Raw genomic sequence first — 27,733 nt, forward strand, 5'->3', positions numbered from 1 at the left:
CCATGCATAGAGAAATTGGTGTATGTGATACTAGTTCGCCGAAAAACTACAGTGACTTTTGGTGATATACCAGCAGGAAGTTCAGGCCTAAGATTTCCTAGAACAAGGGACGTACTTCCCACATTCGCTCATTGGTCACCTAATATGTTTCTCTCTCTGGTGAAATTCAACACTTGGAAGAAGTAAAAAATTACCTTTGCCGATAACTTATGCATTCTGAGGGACACAAAGTGAAAAATAATTCTTGCTGCCAGTGACTCAAATAACTAAGATTCAATAATTGACTTTCCAGTGACTGCCGCAAGCGGGCATACTTGTATTTCAAAGTTGGAGGCAGCGCGTTTCTACACATTCACACTTGGAAGACTTTTTTCTAGCATGTTTGTCTTCAGAAATATCCCGTGGCAAAATGCTTGCAAGACAGCACCACGCATGCAAGACAGCACTGGCGCGAAGCTCCTCCCCAGTGGGCGCCAGGAATTGCATGTGTCGTTTAATCTGACAGCGAGTCGAAGGAATCGGCAAAGATGGTAACAGTTCCTCTTTTACTACCAGCTGGCGATAGCAAACTATGGGTGTTCATCACATCAGGGAGGGACATCGCGCCAATATTTACCACCTTGTACGCCTAACCATGCACGGCACAATTAAACTTTTCCGTGGGACATCTCGGAGAAAACACATGCTAGAAGAATTCTTCCACATGCCACTCTGTAGAAACGCGACTGCCTCCAACTTTTTTATACAAATATGCTTGCTTACTGCAGTAACTGAAATTTATTTAATAAATACGGGCCACTGACAGATTAATGTCACTTTGTGTGCCCCTGGATACATAAGTTATCTGCAAAAGTGGTTTTTATGTTCTTCCCACCGCTGTATTTTAGGAAAAGCAGAAAGCTTAACGGCAAACACCCGGTATATATAATATGAGCACAGGTACCGAGATATCGCCAAACCAACTTTAGCACGTAAAGGTTTTTTAATTCAGTCCTGGATATGTTCTTGTGTACAGAAAAGCACGCGTGCCTGCCCGTCTTAACTTGCTTCGTGTTATATTTCAGTGGATGCATACTGCCTGATACGTGAGAAATATTTAAGCAATTATCGCTTCAAGGTTCATGAAGGCTATACGCGAAGCATGGCCCATGGATGGCATAGATATGTTATGTTACACATTTGTATCACAATTTGAGACAAGCAGGGGCGTGTCCTTCTGGGAAGAGAAAAACCACACGACTGGAACGATGATTACTTCGAAATCTGGGTTAAAAGTGGGCCATGTGAGACATCTTCGGGACGTCCCAAAAAGGATGACGAAAGTTTTGGAGTAAATTTAGAGAACGACCGTTTTTTGAAATATGCAAGGGCGTTAAAGATGACTTACTGGTGTACATTTATAGAAAAGTCTTCACAAGTGAGACCCCACATCCCAATCATGATTATGACGACATGGTTTTCAGACCTCGATGGCTAATATGCCATTGGCGGATTCATATCCTGCATTAAATTAGATGTGGAACATGCACGGATGTTTCCGTAAACTACACGACGTTTTTGATATCTTCAATCTACTTGCATAGTACAACGTTCAAGTTGTAACGTTAAATATTGTCATGGTGCAGCGTGCATAAAAAATGATAGCAACTTGCGGCAGCGAAAGTGCGTGTTCAAGACCAGCTGTACAGCTTGTTTGTTTGTAGCCTAGAATCCATGACACATACCAACTCTGGGGAATCGGCCAAAAAAACATACAGTATCCTATGTACGGTAACTGCAATATTTCTTACAAAAATGATGTACAAGAAGAAAAACATTATAAAAAATAAATATCCAGAGAGGAAGAAACTTTACAAATCTAGAAAAAAATCACTAATAACGATAATGTCATTTTTTGAATCCGACCATACAACTGCGTTTGCCAAACCCGATTAATTTGGCATGTATGTCTGATATTCATTCACATTGAAAAAAATCACTCCCCGACTTTTTTTTAGTATTTTCTAACACGGGCATTATATTGAAGTATGTTTAGTGGCTTCAATGAAATTACACACTGCATCAAATACATCTCTGTGGCAATGTCCCAAAACGGAGGCACTGAAATTGCTGCACAGCAATACGCCTGCCTCGTCCTCGTCACCAAAGACTTACAGTTCCACTAGCCGGAATCGCCAAACATTTCCATTGTCGTTCTCTTCATATACACATGCACACGTTGATATGATTTTGTCGTTATAATTCGCTTGTTTAGTGAAACGCAAGAAACTACGCATTCACCTTCCTGAAATATTCGCTATGGAACGTTATTTAAATGACGTCCATCGGAGGCGACCAATTAAAATTTGTCACCCGTTTCTAACGATCCAAGATATCGTACACAGAAGCTAATCGTTGATTCGCTTCATCTAGTCTTAAAAACTTTCGCAGCTGGCTTCGGATGATTAGATGTCATTGGAAAGCCCACCAGATGCCCGTTAGCTTAAGCGTGGCTTTGGACGAATGAATCTTGTGGGAACACACACATGGGGCCACACACTTTTTGTGCAGTAGGCATTGTGTTAGAGACTGAAACAACACCGGGAAAAAGTGCTCTCCTGCCGGTACTTCTCCCGTTTAAGGCTTTAATGAAGACGCGAAATGATGTCAAAACAGAACAACGCGCATAGCTGCACGAAGACCCAGGGCAGCAACCATTCCCGCTCAGACTGTGCTCTTGGCATAACACAGTCGTTTAGATCACGTTTCAGCGCGAAGGCATGAAAGAAGAGAACACGAAGACAGCAATAAACATTCAGTGAATAAGCGCAACGTTGTGAAGTACCTACAAGATAAGCGCCAATAGATAAGCGCCAGATAGTTTGCACAGTTCTTGCTCCGCTTGCTCGGCCCGATCACGCACTTGCACCACACCGCACACAATTAAACAGCCAGAAACTCCGTCAAGTCAAAAAGAAAACGTTCAGGTGATATGAAGTTCATAGTGGAGTGAACTGAGAGGGCACGCTTGAAGTCCGCTATAAAAGGACAGTTTTTTCACCGCGTACCGGAGCGCGGCCGCGGAAACTTGTGGATGGGTGCTCCGATAAGGACACTTCAGGGCTCCTATCTGTGCGGACTACGCGAGAGTGTTATCACACTTTGCAGCACTCGAAAACACGGGTTTCGGCATTTCCTTATGCATCGGGAGTGGAGTCGAGGAAGATGAATGAGTAAGGGTTGAACAGTAAGCTTAGAAAAACTATTAGGGAGAAGTGAACGTGAAGTTTACATCACTCGGTATACACCTCGTCTCGCTAGACCCGCCTATGGCAAGCGCGTTTTCAGAGCGATGACACAATACTGCCAGAAATAAGTCCCCCCGCCACTTCTCATTTTTTTGCACTGACAAATGCTGCACTCCACCTACTCTGTAAAGAGGCAGTACAGCAGCACATTCTCCTGTGTGGCACATGACAATTCAGCGATACACAATACTTCACGCAAACTTCCTAACTTATATCGTTACACTGCGGCATTGTACTTAGGGACATACACTGTCGTGCACAACTAGCCGCTATCACTTATGGAACGCGCAATTCCTTTTGACTGAGCTCTTTCAACAGAGCCACTGAGTAATCCAATAACCGCTTGCTCCGCATCACACGATCCGCAAAGACGACACGTGATAACGCAGTAATGGCTTGGACGCTAATTAAACACTTAATGAATAACTATTGCGTAAGCTGCGATTTGGCAAAAACAGGTGTCCTCATTGCGAATGCAATGCACAGGCAAAAAGTTCCTTCTGGCAAAGATAGCCCTTTTAGGATCAGGGTTACAGTCTTGCCACTCAGTGAAATTAATAAAGAAACAGAAATACGACGAAGAGTTTATGCAAAGGCACCGCCGTGACTGTCGCAGTTACTGTTCCGCCGTCGACACTTCACACAAAGAAGCTCGTGCAGCTACAGCCGGCGAGCACTGCAAGAGACGAGGCTGCTGCCCAGGAGAACAGACACATCGCTCACCCTTTAACAGCAAGCAATTGGCTGGTTGACTGAGTATGAACTTATGGGCTCGTGTAACTGACTTTCCGAGAGTGACTTGTGATGTGTGCGGGTCTCCTTTCCGCAAATTCCATGGTAATTCTATGGAAAACGGCCACATAACAACTGTGGTAGGCGTGCCGTCACAGTAAGAGACCCATAGTGACGCTCACAAGTGGCCGGCTCGAACTGAACGGTCTTCTCTTCATGTAGTTGTACCTTTTCATCCTGCCCTCTTTGGTCTCGAAGCCAAGGGACGAGCACGCGCGGACAATACCCCGCGAACAATACCATGCAGCAGGACCAAAAGTGCAAGACAGACGCCCCTGCTATTCTTTCGTGCTGGTAAGGCCGCAGAGTCCATTGCACAGCTTCAATATCATTGGTTAGAAGAAAAGCGAAGCATTCACGAACAGAGCCCTGAAAAGTATCGGACCGGCGACCGTTGTCTGTGGGTCTCTCCACGAGAACAGTTTTTGGCATGCAGAGTCGACCACCAGCATGGCGCCGCACCTTTTTCATTGTGCCACACATCCATATACCACGTATCCGAGTCGTCAGCTTGACGTCATAGGGACGAGCCTCAGGACGACGCCTAGAAGTCGGCCAAGCTATAAAGCGGTGAACTTCAGGCATACCGTCGCGATATCATAGCTGTCGCTGTCTTGCTGAACGGTCTTTGCTTCCAAGAAGGTGCCCTCCTGCCCCAATGCCGGCGGGTACACAGAATGAGCGGTGCCTGACTGATGTGCAGTCCCACAGGAAACTGATGTGCAGCCCCACGGGAAACTGAGGCGCCGTTGCGTAGTAAAGGCGCCCGGATACTCGATTATTCAACGCTCCGTTCGCCCGCCCCGTGTTCACGATCTCAGGGAAAGAGTGGCCGGGCTCACACGTTGTGCGGACCGCGACCGTTGAGCGACGAGGAGAGGGTATGACCATGGCTGGAATCCGTGGTGTCCTCCCGGAATGAGTTGCTGCAAGACTTGGTCGTACCACTGGTGGTCGTAGTGGTGGTTGTGGTGGTGCCGACGGCCGGCTTCCTCTCCTGAGCCTCCTCGCAGCGTTGCGCGCAAGGGATCACGAACAACATGACACCTCCGAAGGCGATCATGGCACCGGATAGGAAGAAGCCCGGGTCGTACGACCCAGTGTAGTCGTACAGCCAGCCTGCGTAAGAACAAAAACGAAGGCTCCACTTTTCTTTTATTCGCCTGCGAAATACCTGTAGCCATCGTTATATCCTGGTTTAAACATAAAGGTTACAAATGTAGGTCATCGAGACATCGTGGTTTTTGCAGCGTCTGTGCGGGTTGAACGACAAGCATGTGCCGCACTCCATTCTAATACAATGAAGTATACTTTCTATGTTGTATTTACCCAGTTACGTGGAAAAAATACCTTGACAGCCCTGTAGATCCGAGGCAAAGTTTGGCGGGTCGCATTTATATCAATGTGCACAGAACGAAAATTACAAGGAACACACCCCCAGCGGCAGACAGCACAATCACAAATCAGCGCATGAAGGGTTGAATTTACTTCTTCTTTGTGCTGAAAAAATTTGTATCTAATATTATTTCCACTAAAGTCATAATTATTGGCTTTTTACGTCCCAGAGCCTTGACATGAATTCTAGAGATGCTGTGCATCAAGACTGAGGTAATTTTTACCACTTGGTGTTATTTATGGTGCACCCAAGTCTCAGTACACGGCCGTGTGGTTTTTTTCCCGCCAGTGAAATGCACCGTTTCGGCTATAGTTCTTCACATTTGCTTTTCCCTCCCCCCCCCCCCAAAGGCAGAAAACTTACTCTCATTGTCAAATATGATCAGTTTTGCCCTTAACTCAATACACTTTTCTTATACGTAACCTTTATTTTGGGTACGGAGTTATATTCTCTCACCGGTCACCGGCGGTCCAACGAGGCAGGCGACACCCTCGAATAAAAGCAGCAGCCCGAAGGCGTTGGTCAAACGTTCCAAACCAAGAATGTCCACCAAGATCACGGAGGTAAGACTCACGAAGGCACCTGCATGGAATCTCCGACTCATAAGTGCGTGCATATCGATAACAATTACTACGATTTGACCGCGGGCACCACAACAAAACTGCACAAGGGTTCTGGGCACCTCCACGTTTCGAAATGTGAAGTTTCTGGGGGCCACAAGCACGAAGGTAAGTGCATCTGTACGAAGAGTCACAGGAATCTGTTTCCCATACTTCAGGGTGGGTTGTTGTAGCGCTATTCTCGCAAATAGAGGCGCATGCTGCCATGCTGCATTTAAGGCATACACCGTAACTCTAGTTGCAGGCAGCTGTGGATACCGCCTTATTGAATTAGAAATATGCGAAACAAAAATAAAGTTGATCCCTCTGTCATAGCAATTGATGTGACACGAAAGTAAGTGTGACTTCAAATAGGTAGTTAGATGTTTACGGCACATTCTTATGAGATAGTAGCACAACGTCTATTGGAGTTTGGCAGCAGTATCATCGTTTATCGTTGATGCACCCACGCTGACGCTTGGCAGAACATTTTTATCCCCACGGCTAGCACGCATGATCAACGAATAAACAATCGTTTGTGGTAGCTGTTGTAGTTCACGGTGAGAGAGTAATTAGGGAAGGCGTTACGACTGTCAAAACACCGTCACTGATTGGGCGGCGAACTTTGACTAAGGTAGCCATAGCATGGCATGTTATGGAGTTATTGAACACTACAGACCCGCCCTATAGGGAAACGTAACGCGCATTGTGTATACCCTCTAGCCCGGCTGCGGCTTTTCTCTGAGCGACTGTAAGCGGAGAACGGTGTTATTGAAGGGCGAGGCAGGCCCGCGTCACCGGGCTATATTAGGGGCGAAGCTCCTTGAGGTCGAGCCTTGTCCGCCCTTCGGAGCCAGCCGCTAGCACACGAGCGCTCACTATATGGCTCTGCGGCGCTCGCTCCTGTGCAGAGCGCCGCTCCTACGTGCCACCGAACGCGCTTTCTCTCTCTTTCGACAGCCGTCAGTGTGTGCACTTCGATTATAATAATATGAACGAAGAAGACAAGGTAGCGGAGTGAAGGGCTCGCAAGGCGGTAGCTCGGCTTCGCCATCAAAGCTCAGAGGGGCGAGCTCGAGAAGCTGAAGTGGCACGGTCTCGTTGTAAACAACGACAAGCGACCAATGCATAGGCGGCGAAACGCGCCCAAGGACGCGCGGACGCGGAGTTAAGGGCCCGCGAAACGACGGCGGCACGGAGATGCCAGAAAGCGCACCCTGATTCGGTGGGGACGGGGGAGGCTGCAGCCAAGCGCCTGAAGCGATCGCTACCTGAGGTTGGTGGCGCCGATGATTGCAGTTTGGGTCACAGCTGCAAGGTTTGCGACCACCTGTGGTTTAATGACAAGTGTCAGAAATGAGCAATTCCGCGCCAACGTCATCACCGTTCTACTGTGGGAGTTTGCCTCCGCCACTCAAGAAGATAACTGTGAGTACACAGTGTGCTCTACTTGCAAACACTGTTTGGTGGCGGGCAAAGACCCTGCGATGAGCGCGACTTCACCCACTCATTTATTTACCTCCGGAGCTTCGCCCACGTATCATCATTGACTTCGTGAATATGGAGGCATTTTTTTAATATAGATCGATGCTATGAGAGACCAACGCTTCAGCTAAGGTCGCTATTTCACAGTGGGTAAAGGCGCTGTCGAAATTGCACTTTTATTAGTGACCTGCCGAATGGGACGGACGCGTAGTAACAACGCGCTTCAGGTGCTAATCGCGGAAGCAATGGTCATGGTGAATCAGTTCAGTTCTATACGGTGACCTATCACGCAAACCAAGAGGAATATGAGCGGAAAGTGTCAAATATAAAAGGCGTGTTTGTAATTTCTCAAGTGAGTGTGCCCGTGACGCAGTAGATAGCGTGCATAGCATCTCTTGTCGTCAACCTAGAGGTAGCGGGTGTGTTTATTATGTGCATTTTTTTCTACTTCCTTTTCATGACGTAAATACGTTGCTGCCCGTCACCTGGGCATGCGTGCCGGGCACGGGGAGTAGGCCTACTTATGTGGCGGAACAATAAAGTTGTCCTCCATCCATCCAAGTTTTGATAGGCCCTGGCATAAAACACTTTTGTGTTAATATATAGCCGTATGAAGAAAGCTATATATCGAAACTGACAAAAGAATATGTACACAACAAACCCACTCAAGCATCCTACTGAAATTCAAGTATTGTGACACAAAGCCGACTGACTCCCAAGGTTATATAATAGAAAATTCTGACAACACTTTGTGTCAAGCTACTTCAGTTTTGCCAGATTGTTGCAGGATGAAGTTTCAGGTGGTTTATCTCATGGCAAGCAAGCGTAAATTAGATAACTATAGTTTCCTCGTATAACATTAACTTTCTCGCCAATTTCCCATCCAGCTACATTGGTTGGCCAGACCACTGGCGACATATGACATGACGTGCATTTGTTCAACCTTCGATACATGAATATCGGGCGCGCTACATACCCGAGGTGGCACCAAAGATGACGCAGTACACGGTCATGGCGATGGCGCTCTGCGCCACGTAGCTGAACGCCGTGGCGAGGCCGCACAGCGTCAGATTGGCGTTGTACAGCCACAGCCGGTTCACGCACGACTTGTCACTCAGGTAACCCAGAATGACGCGGCCCAGCGTGTTAGACAGGCCAATGCAGGAGAGCAGCAGGCTGCCGGTCTCCTCAGGTATGCGCAGATCCTCGACCGCGCGGTCCTTCGTGTACACGTAAGGAACGTTGAAGCCGACGCTCGTGAAGAAGTTGGACGTGGCGAACAGCAGGAACACGGGAGACTTGAGCAGCGTGAAGTTGATCATCTCACGGAGCGCTGCCTCCATCTCGCTCGAGCAGAAGAACCTGCACAGGGTTATCCGCCCGTCTTTAGATGACCCGTGCAAGGAAATATGGAAGCAACTGGAAGTGAACCACAGTCAGAATAGTGACAACAGACATAAAGAGACTGTCTAAAACCGCTGTTTATGGCATTCAACTCGTAATCAGAGGGTTTATTTTAGGGCTAATGGCTGATATGGCGTACATCGTCTTCTTCACACGTGTTCAAGGCTGTTTTATGGTGGTCCGGAACTTCTATGTTGCTAAGTTTGCTTTAGATTGCATCTAGTGAAACCATTCCAAGGTGTATCAATAACTGGTCGACATTATATTGTAAAGATGTTGAAGGACTCGGGGTATAATAAAACGTATTTATTAAAGCGCGAACCCGTGCCCACAATTCAAAGGGACTATGGTCGTAGCACGTTACAGCAGAACACCAAAGATGTCTTCTTCTTCCACTTCTTCAAGAAGAGTCCCAAGCGCGTTGCGCACATCAGCAGGGGCCAGCTGGGTTCTCGTGCTGTCATCATCGTCTCTGCGCAACACTAGACGGCGCGCATGCATGTCCCTGTGCGCGTGGTGATGGGCGCGTTGGTTGAATGCAGGCACTATGTCTCGGCATGATCCCCCTCCTCATACGCATTGTCCCGATGCGTCAGGCCATGAATAGATTTGTGGTAGGCGTCACTGGTCTTCCGGTGATCATTCATAGTAAGGCTTCATCCAGACTACATGTACAACCTCTGTAGGGTTGCGGCGTTTTGAGCTCCCGTGTATAGCGGATCTGACTTGGTAAGTTACATCGCTTACACGATGGAGTACTTCGTAAGGCCCGAAGTTTTTCAGAACGTCCACGGCGACGCACAGGAGTCCTTATCCATACTTTGTCACCTGGTTGAAAATGCGCTTCGGTACGACGCTGATTGTACCGATAGGAGTCGATACGCTGTTGGCGGCGTATTCTGTATCTCGCCATCTGTCGTGCTTCCTCGGCTCTTTGCAGGAAGTCGTCTAGGCCAGGTGGATTGCTGCTTTCATCATTCAGTAGTAACATGGCATCCAGTGAAGTGGTGACTCTTCGGCCGAATACAAGTTCAAATGGTGTCACTCGCGTTGTTTCTTGAACAGCAGTATTAAATGCGAACGTGATGTAGGGCAGTATTTCATCCCGCAGTTTATGTTCGACGTCGATATACATTGAAAGCATATCAGTCAGAGTTCTGTTCAAGTGCTCCGTTAGGCCATTTGTTTGAGGATGGTATGCTGTAGTTCTTCTCTGGTCTGTATGGGTCATTCGCATCAGACATTTCATTAGGTCTGCAGTAAAAGCTGGGCCACGATCTGTAATTACGACACTGGGTGCACAATGTCTGAGGACTATGTTGTTGATAAAGAACTTGGCAACTTCAAGAGCTGTTGCAGTGTACAGCGAGTCAGTCTCAGCGTAGCGAGAGAGATAGTCTTTGGCTACGACTATCCACTTCTTGTGTGCAGTCGATGTCGGAAACGGGCCTAGGAGATCCATGCCGACTTGTTGGAATGCGGCATGCGGTGGTTCTATTGGCTGTAGGAGGCCTGCAGGTTTCACGGATGGAGTTTTGCGCCTTTGACACTCACGGCAAGTTTTCACATAGCACTGAACTGATGATAACAGTTTTGGCCAGTAGTATTTTAGGTGAATTCTGGCGAATGTACGGCTGACACCCATGTGTCCAGATGTTGGCTCATCATGACATGCGTGCAGAATCTCGTTTCGTAAAGGTGCAAGTACAACGAGTAAAAACTTGTCGCCATGAGGCTTGAATTTCCTCTTGTAAAGGACCCCTTCTCGAAGACAGAATGGAGGGAGCCCTCTGGATAAAGTGCGCGGGACTTTAACGTTGAGTCCTTGGAGACGCTGTATAAGCGGCAGCAAATCGGGGTCATTTTGTTGTTGAGCGATTTCTGATGCCTGGACGACGCCTAGAAACGAGAAGTTTTTTTTACTCCGGCTCACTCGTCTCCACTGGTGCGCGTGACAGGCAGTCGGCATCGCTGTGCTTTTTCCCAGATTTGTATACCACAGTAACATCGTACTCTTGTAGCCTAAGGCTCCATCTTGCTAGTCGGCCAGAGGGATCCTTAAGATTCGCTAGCCAACACAGGAATGGTGGTCACTGACTGCTCGGAATGGTCTACCGTAGAGGTACGGCCGAAATTTACTTATGACCCAGATGACAGCGAGACACTCTTTTTCGGTTGCAGAGTAATTTGTCTCAGCTTTCGAAAGCTTGCGGCTGGCATTCGCTAGCACTTTTTCTTGGCCGTTTTGCCGCTGGACTAGAATGGCTCCGAGGCCGACGTTATTCGCATCAGTGTGAGCTTCAGTTTCGGTAGTATCATCGAAGTGGGCGAGGATTGGAGAGGCTTGCAGACGTGTTCTTAACTCATAAAATGCTTCCTGTTGTTCACTTTCCCACATAAAGGGCACCTCGTCTTTTGTCAGATTAGTAAGTAGTTCAGCAATGTTCGAAAAATTTTCCACAAATCGCCATAAACCCAGGAAGCGACGTACTGACTTCTTGTCTTTGGGTGTCGGGAACTTCGCGATGGCAGCTGTCTTTTCGGGATCTGGCCGAACGCCGTCGGAGCTGACGACGTGTTCGAGGAATCGAAGCTCTTCAAAAGCGAAGTGGCATTTTTCTGACTTGATGGTCAAGTCTGCTGAACGAATGGCTTCTAATACTGTGCAGAGTCGCTCTAGATGTTGGTCGAATGTAGCGGAAAATACGACAACGTCATCCAAGTACACCAAGCAGGACTGCCATTTCAGTCCAGCGAGAACAGCGCCCATCATTCTCTGAAACGTAGCTGGCGCTGTGCACAGGCCGAATGGAAGCGCTTTAAATTCGTAGAGACTGTCTGGGGTTACGAATGCCGTATTTTCACGGTCGCGCTCATCCACCTCAATTTGCCAATGTCCGCTCTAGAAATCAAGGGAGGAGACGTATTTTGCACTCCGTAGTCGATCGAGTGTATCATCGATATGCGGCAGAGGGTATACATTCCGTTTCGTTAGGCTGTTCAGTTTCCGATAGTCGACGCAGAATTGAAGGCTGTTATCTTTCTTTTTAACAAGCACTACGGGAGACGCCCATGGACTGCTGGAAGGCTGGATCACGTCATCTCAAAGCATCTCCTCCACTTGTTTCTTGATGACGTCTCTTTCCTTTTGCGATACTCGATATGGGTGTTGGTAAATCGGTCTCGTGGCTTCTTCTGTTATAATCCTGTGTTTTGCAATAGCCGTGCGTCGCACCTTAGAGGACGTTGAAAACCAGTCCGAAAGCTCTTTTATAAGGGCGAACAATCGTTTCTTTTGATATTCTGGGAGCCTGTGGTTGACGTTAACTGATGCGTCGACATTGCAGGTCTCTTGTGGAGTGATTGGCGTTGTCGCTAAACTGCATAGTTCAGTCGCCATGCAGAACTCGTGGAAATAGGCGATAGCCATACCTTGCGCGATGTGCTGACATTCATTCCCAAAATTCGTAAGGAGGACAACTGATCGGCCATTCCTTAAGTGAACAACACCCCTCGCCACGCAAATTCCTTTGTTTAAAAAGAGCTCTACGTTTCCATCCGCTATTCCTTCGTGGTCACAAAATGCCTTATTTTCAACAAGCACCATTACACTACAGCGTGGTGGCACTGTGACGTCATCATCAACAACGCGCAGAGCAGTAAGACGTCGCTTTTCCGATTCCTCCCCCAACATAGCTTGTTCGGTCGAAAACGTTACACTGGATCTGCGCAGATTAATCATGGCTCCATTGGCTTGCAGAAAATCCATTCCTAGTATAAGCTCTCTTGAACAGTCCGGCAGCACGATGAAGTCAGTAACGTAAGTAAAGCCTCTTATTTCGAGCCTTGAGGTGCATCTGCCGAGCGGTGTAATAGTGTGGCCACCTGCGTGCGTATCTGTGCCCCACTCCATTTTGTCACAACCTTTTTCAGTTTCTTTGCCAATTTTTGACTCATTACCGAATAATCAGCGCCGGTGTCAACTAAAGCATTTAGCTCGTATCCGTCCATTTTCAACCGCAAATCTGAAGTAATCTACGCACTGCTGCGCTTATTCTCTGTAAACATAGCATCGTCACCTTGAAACCGTAATGGAGGATCTTCGCAACTGTAGTTATCAGAGGCCTCACCTCCACAGGTCGCTTGCTTCAGTTTTCCTGGTGTGAACTTGTAGAACGGTGCCCAGACCGTGCGGAAGAAGCACGTTGGTTGGGTGATCGGTAACGCCTGGGCGACGGCGATCTTGGCTAATGTTGGCGTGGAGTGAGTGGGCTCTGGCGCGCGGACTCTTCGATCTCCGTTGGCCGTTCACCATTTCGAGGGCATGGTGCGTACAACGGAAAGCCCCTTAATCCTGCCTGTCGGTAAGGGCAGAACCTATACAGGTGACGTGCTTCCCCACAATGGAAACACAAAGGCATGCGCTCATGGTCACGCCAGATGTCACTTTTTCGGGGCCTTTGATCCACGTAGCGAGCTACACCACGGGCTCGTGGCAGGTAGATAGCCGTCGGTTCCAGTGGACGAGGTGCGCTGCGTACCGTTTGTGGGCAAGGAAAAGCCATCGTAACTGCTGCATTGGTGTGCGCCGCGGGTTGTCTGAGTACTTCAGAGTACGTTGGGATGCGTTGGATCGGCTGTGGCGCACGCTCCGGCTCACGTATCATCTGCCTCAGTTCATCTCGTACTACGTCGACGATAGACAGTGTTGCTGTAGTGTGAGGTGCTTGCAATTTGCTGAGCTCTTCCCTGATCACCGACCTGATGAGTTCTCGCAGGGCGTCTATGTCACTTCACTGGCGTCCAGAGAAGACATTGGCAGGTGCATAGTTTATGTTTCGATTGTACTGTCGAGCCCGCTGTTCTAGCGTTTTCTCGATGGCTGTCGCTTCTGTATGAAACTCCGCAACTGTTCGTGGTGGGTTGCGCACGAGAACAGCGAATAGCTCTTGCTTCACCCCACGTATGAGGTGGCGTAGCTTCTTGTCTTCAGTCATATGGGAATCTGCGCGCTTGAACAGGCGGATCATGTCCTCGATATACATTGCGACACTTTCGTTGGTGAGTTGGTTCCTGGAATCGAGCGCAGCCTGCGCCTTTTCTTTGCGATCTACGCTGGCATAAGTCCCCAGAGCTTGTCGCCGAAATTCATCCCAGGTCGTAAAGGAGATTTTATGGTTCACATACCACGTCTTTGCGAAGTCCTCCAAAGCAAAGTACACGCAGCGGAGCTTCTCTCTCTCGTCCCAACCGTTCAAACGTGCCACTCTCTCAAAGAGGTTCAGCCAATCTTCTGCGTCTTCATACGAGTCGCCATGAAATACCGGTGGCTGGTGAGGCTGATTTATCACCACTTGGGCCGATGTTACATGACTTGTCATGGTGGCGGCGTCCATTGACTGAGTTTCCCTTGGCGTGAAGTGGAGTGGACTGAATTCTGGTGAATCACCTCGAAGACGGCGACTGGTCCTCTGATGCACAGGTGTCGGCTCCCCAGGATCAACTCGCTTGTGGTCAGGGCTACGCTGTCTTACGTTCGTAGGGCTTTGATTCATTACCCAGTACCTCCATCAGAAATGTAACGATGTTGAAGGACTCGGGGTATAATAAAACGTATTTATTAAAGGGCGAACCTGTGCCCACAACTCAAAAGGACGATGGTCGTAGCACGTTACAGCATAACACCAAAGATGTCTTCTTCTACTTCTTCAAAAGAGTCCCAAGCGCGTGGCGCACATCAGCAGGGGCCAGCTTGGCTCTCGTGCTATCATCATCGTCTCTGCGCAACACTAGACGGCGCGCATGTATGTCCCTGTGCGCGTGGTGACGGGCGCGTTGTTTGAATGCAGGCACTATGTCGCGGCAATATAGCTGCAGGCCATCTCGTAGGCTAATCAATCTCATACCTCTTTATACAACTGTGTGCTCATTAAAAATGTAGTGCCGAAGAAGTGAGTGCAAATGGACGATGACGTCAACTGGTGACTATCCAAGATGACAGTATACTGCATGTCCGGCGATGTGATTGCCACGTAAATTTGAAGGCACAGTTGCGACGCATAAGCACAAAGACGTTCGTGCCCGAATATTTAGAGAAGCGGAGAAAATTATGAGGGAACCTGACAACCATATGAGAAAACTGTCCATTCCTACCTTAGATAAAGAGCTATGGTCTCTGGGAAAGGCGCTGATGGCCAATGAACTTACTATTCTACCTCGGGCATCAGGTGTACAGTTTTTTTTATTTTTTATTTAAAACGGCTAAGTGTTCTTTCGTGCTTTAGTAATATGTATGTTGCATGACAAAATTAACCTTTCAGTTTACAGTCCGCGCTTATCCCCGTCTGCTAGTCATCCTTGTTCTCTACCGTGATCATGAAGGAGCGAGTGCAAGGAGCTACTCCCAGTTTCAATCGCTCATTTCATCATGAAGTACACGAGCCCGAGCTTCGTAAGATGCAGCGAGATGACTCACTTCTGTATGCGCGTGCGTTCGTCCGAGGTGGGCACCGTGACCGACTTGATGGTGCGCAGCGAGGTGACGCTGAGCGACATGTCGCGCGACAGGAAGGAGGACGAGGCACGGTACTCGGGCGGCAGGTTCTGCAGGCTGCCGCTGTAGAAGATGTCCTTGCGCACCAGCAGGCTCCGCGGGCACGGGTGCAGATGGGGCGCCGGTCCCGTCGGGCTCGGTGGACTAGAGCCGGCAATGTGCACGCACGACATTGACGTCTTCTCGTCCTCCAGCTGCGTGCGAGAAAGTACGACTGAGGACACAAACAAGGAAGAGAACTTTGTCGGATCCATATGGCATCGATTGCTATTGACAGCATCAATACACCTTGCAGAGGGCGACAAACAACGTGTACCCGTGCTAGAGCAGCTTCTCTGGCTACTTCACTTGCGATGTGGGCAAGCTCAAAAATTATAAAAGGGAGGAAGGAAACAATCTGTAACGAACACGCGTTGTATTTTGTCACCACCCAAGCTCGTTTAGCTGTACACTCAGATTTCTGTAACATCGTGCTTCTGTGCTTGGTATCGCAAACTGGTGTAATACCGTAATACAAGTAATAAAGAAAGACTTTATTGCCTTAAACGCGGCAGTCAAGCTAAGATATGCATGTCATAAACTGTTTGCAAGTCGACACTTAAAATTTAAGAGCCGCGTTCGAGAGTTGAACGCTCTCGGTATGCCAAAAAGTGCTTCACGTTATTTTCAATTTCGCTGTACTTTTTTTTCAGTTTCTCTTATTCTTATCCGCACAGTTTGTCTTTACATCTAGTGGTGCAGGAAGATTGTACGCATCAAGCTATCACTCTTCTCCGTACACACTCGAATATCACATCCATGCATTGTGTATGGAGCATAGAAAGTCATCAGATTTTAACAAACTTGAACAAACTATGTCCACTTGGCATCACGTGCAAGATTTGGCAGCGGCAAAAGTTTGTGTCGCGTATTCCTATAATTTCTGATGAAAATAAAAAAGTCACTTTCCCAGCAAAAGCGAAACGATGAATGCGATAGGAAGAAAGCAGAATGTTATACAAAGGCTAGCAGCTCACTCAGAACCCCCCTTGGTGTATACGTTAAATCAGCCGATGGAGTTCGGCAGCAGTGCGTCACAGTGCACATACTAATCGGCATCTTCTCATCTCGCAGTGGGACGATTATCTTTGAAGCACGATCACCGTCCGCACCAGGAAGGTGACATCGCTCGGTGCTGCTGCTCTACACCTGACAAGGAACGTCGCATGCGCAAGCGTCAGCGACACCTGACAAGGAACGTCGCGTGCGCAAGCGTCAGCGACACCTACAGCACCTATTTAAACCGCTGTGACATTGACTGGCGACTTTGTTCGGCAGCAGTGCGTCAACAGTGCACATACTAATCGGCATCTTCTCATCTCGCAGTGGGACGATTATCTTTGAAGCACGATCACCGTCCGCACCAGGAAGGTGACATCGCTCGGTGCTGCTGCTCTACACCTGACAAGGAACGTCGCATGCGCAAGCGTCAGCGACACCTGACAAGGAACGTCGCGTGCGCAAGCGTCAGCGACACCTACAGCACCTATTTAAACCGCTGTGACATTGACTGGCGACTTTGTTCGGCAGCAGTGCGTCAACAGTGCACATACTAATCGGCATCTTCTCATCTCGCAGTGGGACGATTATCTTTGAAGCACGATCACCGTCCGCACCAGGAAGGTGACATCGCTCGGTGCTGCTGCTCTACACCTGACAAGGAACGTCGCATGCGCAAGCGTCAGCGACACCTGACAAGGAACGTCGCGTGCGCAAGCGTCAGCGACACCTACAGCACCTATTTAAACCGCTGTGACATTGACTGGCGACTTTGTTCGGCAGCAGTGCGTCAACAGTGCACATACTAATCGGCATCTTCTCATCTCGCAGGTAAGCACAAGATTTTGTGCTCCTAAGTCCATAGTACCTTCTTGTTTTCTTGCACTGCTGCCGAGCAGAGTTCTTGTGTCACTTGCATTCGTTTTCTTTCAACATTGTGTTTCCATGTTCTTGCTGTCTGTGGCCATCTCGAAATGACTGGCCGCAACACGCGAAAAACGGGTAAAGAGGACACTGACGATAAACTTAGCGATAGCATGACAATGCAACAGGGGATTGATAGCCTTAGAAAGGAGGTGATGTCAGAACTTCGCTCACTGAAACAGAGCGTTCAGTACTGTAGCGAGTCTTGTGACAGCGTGACTGAGATGGGCAAAGACATAAAAGAGCTCATAAATGAGATAAAAGAGCTAAAGTTAAGCAATCGGAAACTAAAGGAAGAGAACGAGAGGTTGACTGCGCGAGTCGATGAATTAGAGCAATATACTCGCTCCAATAATGTAGAGATTAAGGGAGTTCCGGTAGAACCAGATGTGATTGACGTGGTCTCGAAGATGGGTCAGCTCATTGGAGAATCGGTATCGAAAGACGATATTGACATCTGTCACCGCGTCTTCACGACTAAGCACAGCGAACCAAACATAATTGTGCGCTTTGTCCGTCGTGAGAAGCGAAATTCTTTTCTGGCGAAGGCCAGGAAGACTCGCCAAACGGGCACATTGCTTGGTTGTAGTTCTACAAAACCTGTGTTTGTTAATGAGCACCTGACACGTCAGAATAAGCAACTTCTCGGTGCTGCTGTGGCTAGGAAGAGGGTGGCAGGCTGGCGATATGTCTGGACAAAGGATGGACGAATTTTTGCTCGTCGAGACGAAAACTCTGCCGTTCTGCGCTTAAATTCCGCAAGCGACTTGGAGAAGATGACGCAGTCAGCCGACGCGTCATAATTATGAGACTGTTGCCTACGTGGCCCTTTTTTCTTGTAGATTACTGCCGTCATGGCTGTAAAACCTTCTTCACTTAAACACCTACCTGGATATGATCACTTGTCTTTTCTGCATGTGAATGCGCGATCGCTGGAATCCAAACATGACGAATTCGAACTATTTCTTGCTAGCACGGGCGTACCGTTTGATATCATCATGGTATCTGAAACGTGGTACACAAAGTATTCCGTGCCGTTCGCCCAACCAGGCTACCAAGGCTTTGCTTTAAACCGCTCTCAACGTAAAGGAGGGGGCGTGCTGTTGTTGGCTAAGGCTGAGCTAAACGTGAGCATCATTGACGAATTCTCCGTTTCAAATGCTAACTTCGAAGTTCTAAGCGTGCGTAGTCGATCCAATATCTTTTGTGTCGTCTACCGCCCACCTGACGCCAATATACACACCTTTTTCTGTTTTCTTGAAGAATATTTTGACTTCATTCGTTCCAACAAATATTCTCTTTTTCTTGCCGGTGATTTCAATATAGACATGCTAAAAACCTCAAGAGATCAGATCGAACTGTCAGCTTTACTGCAGTCAAACGGGTTTGTAAACACTATTGTAAATTCTACCCGCATTACTCATTCGTCAAATACCCTTATCGATCTATTCATCACTAACACCGACAGAAAAAACCTTTGTAGCGGTTCGATTGCAAGCGATATGAGTGACCATCTTCCCATCTTTACTTTCATCGAAAATGAAGTGCCAACTAAGCGGATTATCGATCCGCCTCAGCGTTTCCAAGATATAAACAGTGCATCTCTGGACGCTTTCCGTAACGAGGTTGAAGCCCACGACTGGCGTCAAGTTTTTAGAAAACATGACTCAAATTCCATGTACGAGACCTTTATTGCTGAACTGAGGACACTGTACAATAAGCACTTCCCATACGTTGTCAGGCATAGAAGTAATAAATCGCGAAAACCATGGCTAACCAATTACCTTCGCAGCCAAATCAAGGTAAAAAATAACCTTTATTGGGTTTTCATCAGGACCAGAAACCCTGAAACATGGAAAAAATTTAAATCTTTCCGAAATCGTTTGAATGCTACGCTAAAGAAAGCAAAGGAAGAATATTTTTTCAAGCATTTCTCTGTCGCGGCAAACACTGAGCTGTTGTGGAAACGACTAAACGCCATAGTTCATCCTAAGACTGACCGTGCGATTTCGAGCCTGTGTGTAAACGGTCTCATGAAGTGCGGTTCAGATTTGTCAAACGCACTCAATGACCATTTCATTGCGGTAGGCCAGTCAGGCGCTTGCAACGTAAATCCATATCCCATTCAAGGTACCAGTTCACCCTACTCCAGTATGGTATTTTTCCCAACAACGGAGAGTGAAGTTGTCGGTATATTTAGGAGCTTAAAAACTTCTAGATCACTGGATGCAAACGACATGCAAATCCGCCCTATAAAGCACATCATCGACATTATTGCTCCTATTCTGACAACACTGTACAATTTAGTGCTTGAAAGTAGCTGTTTTCCAGAAAAAATGCAAACAGCAAGGGTAATTGCCATACACAAGGGGGGCGATGAAAATGATTTGGGAAATTTTAGACCAATTTCTATACTCCCAATCTTATCAAAAGGCCTGGAAAAGATTATTCACGCACGACTTGTTCGCTTCCTGAATAAACACTCTTTCATTTCATTGGCCCAGTACGGGTTCTTGAAAGGAAAATCCACAGAACAAGCACTACTTGCTCAAAAAGAATGTATAATAGATGCCTTTGAAGATAAAAATATAGTACTAGGTGTATACATCGACTTCTCAAAAGCTTTTGATTGTGTGCAACATAACCTACTACTGTATAAGCTAGAACACTATGGCGTGCGTGGGAGGTCCAATGACCTTCTGCGTTCATACCTTCGCCATAGAAGTCAATTTGTCACAAATGACACTTTCGATTCAAAGACTAAACGCCTGAAGTCCGGGGTGCCCCAGGGCAGTATACTCGGCCCGCTCCTATTCATCGTCTACATAAACGACATTTTTTCCTCTTTTACTAATTGTAAGTGGGTAGGTTACGCCGATGATACAGCCCTTTTTTTCAGCGGAGTAAAGCCGGATGGGTTGGTATCTTTAGCTAATGATGCGCTTGCAGAAGTATCAGCGTGGTCAAAAAGAAATTCCTTGAAAATAACACAAAAAAGACTCAAGCCATAATTTTCCGCACTAGAAACAGAGTTATTGAACTGACAAAAAAGTTGTATCTTGATAATGACGAAATTAGTGTTCTTAGAGAGATCAAAGCCTTGGGTGTCACTTTCACAGAAACATTGTCGTGGAATAAGCATGTGCAAAATGTTTGCAACAAGTTAAACTCCGTCACTGCATTAATTAATAAAAACCGTCAAATATTACCAGTAAAAGCTAAACGTCTGATATATAATGGATTATTTTTATCGACATTAAATTATTGTCATCTTGTATGGGGTACTACATCCTCTGACAACTTGAAAAAACTCGGTATATGCCAAAAGCGCGCAATTCGTGCAATAGCCAACGTTCCGTATGCTACTCATACTGCCCCTTATTTTGAAGCATATAATATACTCAAAGTTAAATTCGTCTACGCATTCCGTCTTTCCTGTACATACCGTCTCGCCATGAGGACTAATAACACCGAATTCATCAGTTCGTTTCGCCTAGCAAGACGTCACTATACATACGACACAAGAAGTCAGGATGACTGGATCCAGCCAATATGCCGCACAAACTATGGCAATCAGTCTGTATCGTATCAACTAGCCGTAATCTTAAACAAATATGCAAAACATGGCATAGCCACTGAGTCGGCCTCAGCACGCACCTTTCGCTCATTCTTATCGGGTGAAGTTTAGACTTCGTTTCACACTAACATCTAGTCGTATTCATCAGTCGCAGAATGATACGCACGGTTCTTCTGTTTGTACATGGCGTTTTTTTTCTCTTTTTGTCTGTGTGCGTTTGGCTTGCTCATTCTCTTTCGGAAATTGTTTACTTTTTTTTGTTTTCTTTTTTTTTTTTTTTGCATATGAATTTTTTTGTACTGTGCATTGAAATTGTAATCTTCTTTTCACCAATAGGACTTATTATCATGGTCCACAAAATAAACCGAGGCTATAACATTTCTCATACTAGAGAAATGTGCTCAGTGTTGGTAACTACTACCTGTTTCAGATTTCGTTCAAATGACTGTTACGTTCATGTCGTTTACCAATGACTACGGCATGTTTTTTAACGTTTTTTTTATGTTCTCAGTGTAATACTGATTTATTGCCTTTGCAGTTTTTTTGTTGGATTATTTATCAACTTCTGTTGTACACGTAATCATTACCTACAACTGTTCGTGTTTTTCTTTTTTGTCCTTTTTTCCATAAGTCTTATGAATGTGTATTACTATGTATAATGATGTATAAAGACCAAGTCCTCCCATGTTTCTCCTAGAAATCGCTACATTTGCCTCTTCCTGTCAATGTGCATTCAAATCAAATGTTTTATTTTCCAGCAAAATCAATTTTTGTGTGGTTGATCATTGTTACTGCTGGACTTTGTAGGGGGCCGGAGCTTTGTCAAGCCGCAGTACTGCGGCTTTTTTTCCGTCACCCCCATATTTCTCTATGAGAAATAAAAGTTGATTGATTGATTGATTGATTGATTGATTGATTGATTGATTGATTGAGTGAGCGAAACGACTATCATGCTTTTTATAGGACATTGCCAGTAAGGGTACGCTGAGAAGACCGCATGTACAGAGCTAAGAGCCGTCTGCTGATCTCTTGCAAGATACAAATGCGTACGACCGGACCTGATTGATCGATGTACGATGTTTTTGCCAGATCCACTCAGCCACATCTCCCCCCCCCCCCTAGAAAGGTTTTCTCGTCACTAAAGACGGTGCGCATTTCTTCTGCGCCTGGGTCACAGTCTTCAACTGATTTTGCACAGACAACACGCGACGCGCTGGGCAATGGATTCTATTGGAACTTTATACAGACCCTCACGGCGGCACTGATGCCGACGGGACAAATGCGTCGGGAATGTCCATACGATTGCCATTGCAATAACACAATATTTGTATTTTTCCACATCTGTATATTTTAGGATAGTAAGAAGCCCCCGACGAATGTCCTACCGTGAGCAGAGGTAGGGTGACGCCTCCGCCGGTGGCACGAGCGAACAGCGCCGAACGGGGTCGTCGGTTGCGGTGCGCTTCGGACTGGTGCTCGCCAGTGTCGGCAGCCCGGACGGCGGCGATAGTGCCCGTGGAGAGGGACAGCTCTCGAGACGCCGAGCACGAGCTGAGGCCGCCATTGCGTCGGGGTGCACCCTCCCTGCAACGATGGATCGTGACACACGTGAGTGAGTGAAAACATTTATTGAAAAAACATAGGAGAGGTGCAGCCCTTTAGAGGCTTCATAGTGGGTCCTTATTCCGGGACCCCATTGGGGACACTTGTTAACCTTGCCTTCTGGATTAGGGCCCTTTGAACATGAATGTCCGAGCAACCCAGCAGGGTCGCCTCCCACTCCTCTCTGGTTGGGTTAGGGTTCGAGAGAAGAGCTGAGTTGAGCTGGCAAGAGGTCACGCTTGTGCAAAGAGAGCGAGCGACGAGGCTACCTGCGGTGGCCGCACGAGCACGTCTCTTTAAACGGCACTTTTCTCTTTACGTATACTGTCCACAAAGTAGAACGCACATACACGCATGTCGAGTGAACATAAACATCTTCGTCTTGATGATGATGATTAGACAGCCATCAATGATAGCAAGCAGTGTGAAAAAACAGGACGGAAACGCAGGAAAAAAAGACAGACGAGAATGACCGCTGAGTTTCAAAAGTCAGTGCTGGCTCTCGTTTTTTCCTCCTGTGTGTCCGTCTTTATTTGTGCTGCTTTATACCATGGATCCATACTAACTTGTGCAGCTAAATGTCTACACTTCATATTGGAGAAACTAAATCTGCCACAGCCCACACTGAATAGCGTTTTAGACTAGTCGATCTTTCAAGAGTGTCTGCGAAATTCAAGCTAAAGACAATGCACAAACTAGTGACAGACTAAGACGAGTGCTGTCATAGCCATTGTATTCGTCCTACTTCCTTAAGCTCTCACCAGTATTGTATATCGTATCACGAGACAGATTAGCGGGTCTGTTCGTTTGGGAAACATTGATACACGGACGTATATATGGCACCGTCATGTGACGTCATATTCAGTTTGTACCATTAAGACAGACGAAATCACTACACCGAAATTAGCCTGCCGCAGCCAACCGCTTCCGGTGTAAAACTTGAGGGTTTACAGCGTAAATAATACTGAATTTTTTATACTTCTGCTCAATACTATTGTTAATGGCTACACGATGGACTAAGGATTGGCGCTTAGAAAATGCGGTGCTAATCCCAAAACAAATAAGATAAACTTCTGACCTTATTTGTTTTTATTTCTTAAGGTACAGCGTGAGTATTGGGGAATTCTCGGTATAGTATATGTTTTATAAAACATTACAATCTGCATTTCAAATGGTTCTTTTTCAGAAAATCGGAATTCTGGCGTTCACTTCCCCCCTTGTCACAAAACGAGCGCTCAAAAACGGGCGTGCCACCAAATTCTCGCGACGAAGCGCCGAGAGGTCAACGATAAAAAAAGAAAACAAGCATCCAAAGACTCTCCGGGCGCACGTCCTTCTCCCCTCGGAAGCGTGGGTTCGCCGACGAACCTCATCTCATCGGCGCCCGAGCAAGCCCTGAAATGTTCTAGATGGAAAGGGGCGTGGTGATGCCGGGTTTCGTCATCCGTCGCGGATGGCCTTCGAACTGTCTCGCCCTCTCCCCAGCCTTCGCTGCGTATCGCGCCGACAAAATGATGAGAACTTTCTGGAATCTCGCGCGGAAGGTATTTAATCGAGCAGCCGAGATGGGAGATCAGCAGAAGAAGGAAGTTAACGCCAGAGTGCGTAGGGTATCCCGCCGCGTCTGTCGGTGAAGGTTTTGTCCTTAGTGACAAAGCAGGAGAAGAAGAAAGTATGCGCTAGAGTGCGTAGGGTGTACCGCCTTGTGGGCGAAGCCTTTTGTCTTCCGTGACAAAGGAGGAGAAGGAGAGGATTTACACCTGAGGGGTGAAGACTCGAGCTACAGGCAAGAGTGTGTGTCTACCGCTATCGAGCGAAGACGCGTGGCAACAGCTGTTTGTGGGAAGCCGACGTGTTTCCGGCGAAGAAGTTTGAAGCTTGGAGAGTGGCCAAGTGAAGACGCGAGGTTTCCTGGAAGAGAAACTTAGGGGGCAGCGGAACGACAACCACGCTGGACTTTGAATGAGTGATTCTCGGAAGAGTATCATCCAGACTTTTGTTCCAAGAACTTTGGACTGAATAAGTTTTCTAACTCTTTAGTCTTTAGGTGTCTTGGTTGTTCGATGCATGCGACTGCATTGTAGTGCGTTTTGTTGTCTGTGTCCGTTGTTTCGAGTGTGGCTGATTGTACTGTTTAGTACGTTGTTTGATTGGCGACACATTGTATTCAACTATTGTGGAGTGTGCATACTTGTGTATTGTTTTTGATCTGCCATTATTGAGAATATAATTTTGTTTTGTTTATCAACTCTCGGCTCTGACTTGTTCTTTGGGCCACAGCCGGCGTCCGCTGGCGCGCCAAAAAGGACCACTTCTAAATTGTCCACGCTTTCGTGGTGCGGTTCGGGGGGGGGGCGATACTTCGGCCCTTGGAATTAGCCCGGCGATCGCCTACCGAATTAACGGGACATGTGACACCTCCCCCCCTCCAAAAAAAATATACGGAAATACAAAGAAACAATCTGCGTGGCACAGCGGCATTTCTCTGGATGGAATTAAGTAATTTACATTTCAGCAAGGTGAAAACGTAAACAAACAAGGATGTCTGGCGAATGCCATGGCATGCTTTTCTTTTTTTTAAAGAACACCTCCGTATGAGCTTCAGCTTGGACATTCCATATATAAAGAGAAACCAGGCTGCCTTTAAAAGTAAGCGGTTTTCTTAAACGTGCTTTTATTAACACGATTCCAACTTCGCAGTGTACGAGTTTGAATTGTAGTTGGTTGTTCAACCAAGAAAGAAGCAACGAAAGCAGAAAAAAGAAAGAATGTGCTCATAGGCAGGCTAGGCACTAGTCGGAACCTTTTTACATAGCCCAGTGAAAAAGAAAACGAGACATTCGCTTAGTTCTGTATGTTGATGTCCTACAAGTATACTGAGTTTTGGAAAAAACTATACTGTATTCACTTCGAACTATAGCATTGTTTACAATACAAGCTTTCTTGTTTTCATTCTTTCTGTTGATAAACTTAAACATTTGAGTGCCAATAGTGGCCCATATTTCACGGCTTCAATATTATAATACAGAAAGCTTACTACAAAGTGCATGAAAACATGCTAATAAGTGATAACGAGGCAAGCCTTGAAGTGTTCAGACGCAGTGTACTCGTGTCAATTTGAAAATTGCACGGAATATGCATGTGTGTGAAACAAAAAAATCTGAAAGAGATAACGTCACTCCTTACGTGTAAAAAAAAGAAACATGAGGAAAATGTAGTTCAATTTGAGGGCTACAACAACAAAAAACTGTCAAACTGAAGCAGTTCTCGAAAATTGCATGTTGGGGAAACTCAATTTCGAAACGTAATATCGAAAGTTCTTTTACACGGCAAATATGTGCTTTATGATTACTTCTTACTCCAGGAGCCTGCAAATCATCGTCATCTTGAATTCACTGGTTTATTCATTACCATTGATGAACTCCTCATACGAACTGCAAATTCTCAAACATCAGCTGCAAATCCTAATATACATGTTTCCAGCGTTTTGCAACGAAGCATCGCGATGGTTCTGGGCGCTATGTTGCAGAAGTTTTCGATCGTATTTGATTTGTTATCGTGGCCCACATGTATTAGGCTTCATTATTTCATTTCTGTTGAAATCATCAGTTGACGTACAAAGAGTCACGTTAACTTACATCAGCGAAATACATGCGCGGCGTGCACTCTATTCGCCCTGCTTCCCGTACTCCTTCGTCAAGGCCTGGCTTATTGGTTAGTTCGACTGTTGTAGCCCGCGGCACTCACACGTTGTGGTAAGCGTTTCCGTTGATCTCCCTGATTGGCGGCTTGTCGTAGGTGGCATGCGTGGCGGTCGGCGCCGGCTCCGAGATCACCGGCTCCGGCAGTGGCCTGAGCAGGGCGCCGAACACGCAGCAGTTGAGCACCATGCCGGCGGTGCACAGCAGCGCCCCTTGCCAGCCGTACACGTGCACCAGCCACTCGATGAAAGGCGCCAGTGCGAAGGTGCCGAAGCCCGAGCCGCACACCGCGATGCCCGTGGCGAAGGCGCGACGCTTCTCGAAGTACGTGGTCACCGACACGATCGCCGGCAAGTACATGAGCCCGAAGCCTGCGCCTGCGCAGGGGATAATAGGACCGATCAGAAACCGGTGCAAGATTCGCAAAACTCTACTAAAGAGAATGATTGAGTAAAAAGGGCATCATTTCAACCCACAATAATGATCGTCATCTATTTTGCGTTCCTTTCCTTGTACTATCGCCGCGCGCCCGGCCCTTTCAGGTCACGAACGACGACATGTTACAGCATGGCATATATCTTTCTTGATAGGAAAGTGGCTAGTGCCGAGTTTTCAAGAAAGTAAGCGCAAGCAAGCCGGATAGTGATTATCGATGTGGGACAAAAATACACCCTTTTTATTCGATATTTTGTCAGAGTGTTGCAGTTCGCAAGCTTTTTGTCATAATACACGCTTTTTCCTAATGAAATTCAAACATCACGACTGGCTAAAACTGTTGCCTATACGGGAATTCCGTAGCCTAAGATGTTTTTCTACATACGTGGGTTCTGTTGACAATTCGATATCGTGAGAATTCAACATAGAGAGGGGGCCCTTTTTAAACAAGCGCTCTTTGCTATGAGTAACAGATAACAATAATAAAACTCCTAGGCTTGCTCATGCAGTCACCGAAGCCGTCGTCTCAGTCTTCTTTCCAGTCTTGATACTCACACTGCCCGGCCGCCCTTCGAACGCAATCGGAACCTAACATGTGTTTGCATTTCCTCCACGATATAGGACCACCTCAGACGAAACTACGGTGCCTGTGATGACGTGATCTTGCGACTTTGAGTCACAGTGACGTCATGATGACGCCGTACTGATGCTACAAATTCTAGTGATCTATGGTATCATCATCACATGACATAGGGACGTCATCACGTGATGATCTTTTTTTCTATCGCTCATCCCCGATGCCGATGGTCAAGTCTCGCGTTTGATGAGAAATCTGAGGTTTTCGCCTCAATCGGAATGTGTAATCCTGTACTGTTTCCTACTTTATGCTTGCAATGGAGAAACTAGGACCCCAATATGAATGAGAAATGTTGGGGTATTT

General features: G+C 46.9%; 1 protein-coding gene and 1 long non-coding RNA gene across 8 annotated transcripts in view; one reads left to right on the plus strand and one right to left on the minus strand.

Moving 5' to 3' along the window:
- Positions 1 to 27,733, minus strand: part of Mct1 (Monocarboxylate transporter 1) — a 217,333-nt gene that overhangs the window by 20,972 nt on the left and 168,628 nt on the right. For 5 of the 6 annotated variants that reach the window (XM_075884456.1, XM_075884519.1, XM_075884563.1 and 2 more), the window contains 6 exons: positions 26,405 to 26,735; positions 22,441 to 22,639; positions 15,439 to 15,710; positions 8,536 to 8,921; positions 5,932 to 6,057; positions 2,586 to 5,198 (listed from right to left, as the gene is read on the minus strand). In XM_075884456.1, coding sequence (XP_075740571.1) covers positions 4,918 to 5,198; positions 5,932 to 6,057; positions 8,536 to 8,921; positions 15,439 to 15,710; positions 22,441 to 22,639; positions 26,405 to 26,735 — 1,595 coding nt within the window. In that variant the 3' untranslated portion in view covers positions 2,586 to 4,917. Of the gene's footprint in view, positions 1 to 2,585; positions 5,199 to 5,931; positions 6,058 to 8,535; positions 8,922 to 15,438; positions 15,711 to 22,440; positions 22,640 to 26,404; positions 26,736 to 27,733 lie in introns of those variants that run through there. The other variant, XR_012889211.1, reaches the window with a different exon arrangement.
- LOC142787021 (uncharacterized) lies at positions 7,085 to 26,609 on the plus strand. Of its 2 annotated transcripts, none has more exons than XR_012889234.1 (3): positions 7,085 to 7,502; positions 22,410 to 22,667; positions 26,456 to 26,607. It is a non-coding gene; the product is annotated as an uncharacterized LOC142787021 (long non-coding RNA). The 2 variants fall into 2 exon arrangements; XR_012889226.1 differs by having other exon boundaries at positions 7,106 to 7,502; positions 22,410 to 22,663; positions 26,456 to 26,609.

The sequence above is a fragment of the Rhipicephalus microplus genome, chromosome 1 (genome assembly GCF_043290135.1).
Source record: "Rhipicephalus microplus isolate Deutch F79 chromosome 1, USDA_Rmic, whole genome shotgun sequence".
Classification (NCBI taxonomy): domain Eukaryota; kingdom Metazoa; phylum Arthropoda; class Arachnida; order Ixodida; family Ixodidae; genus Rhipicephalus; species Rhipicephalus microplus.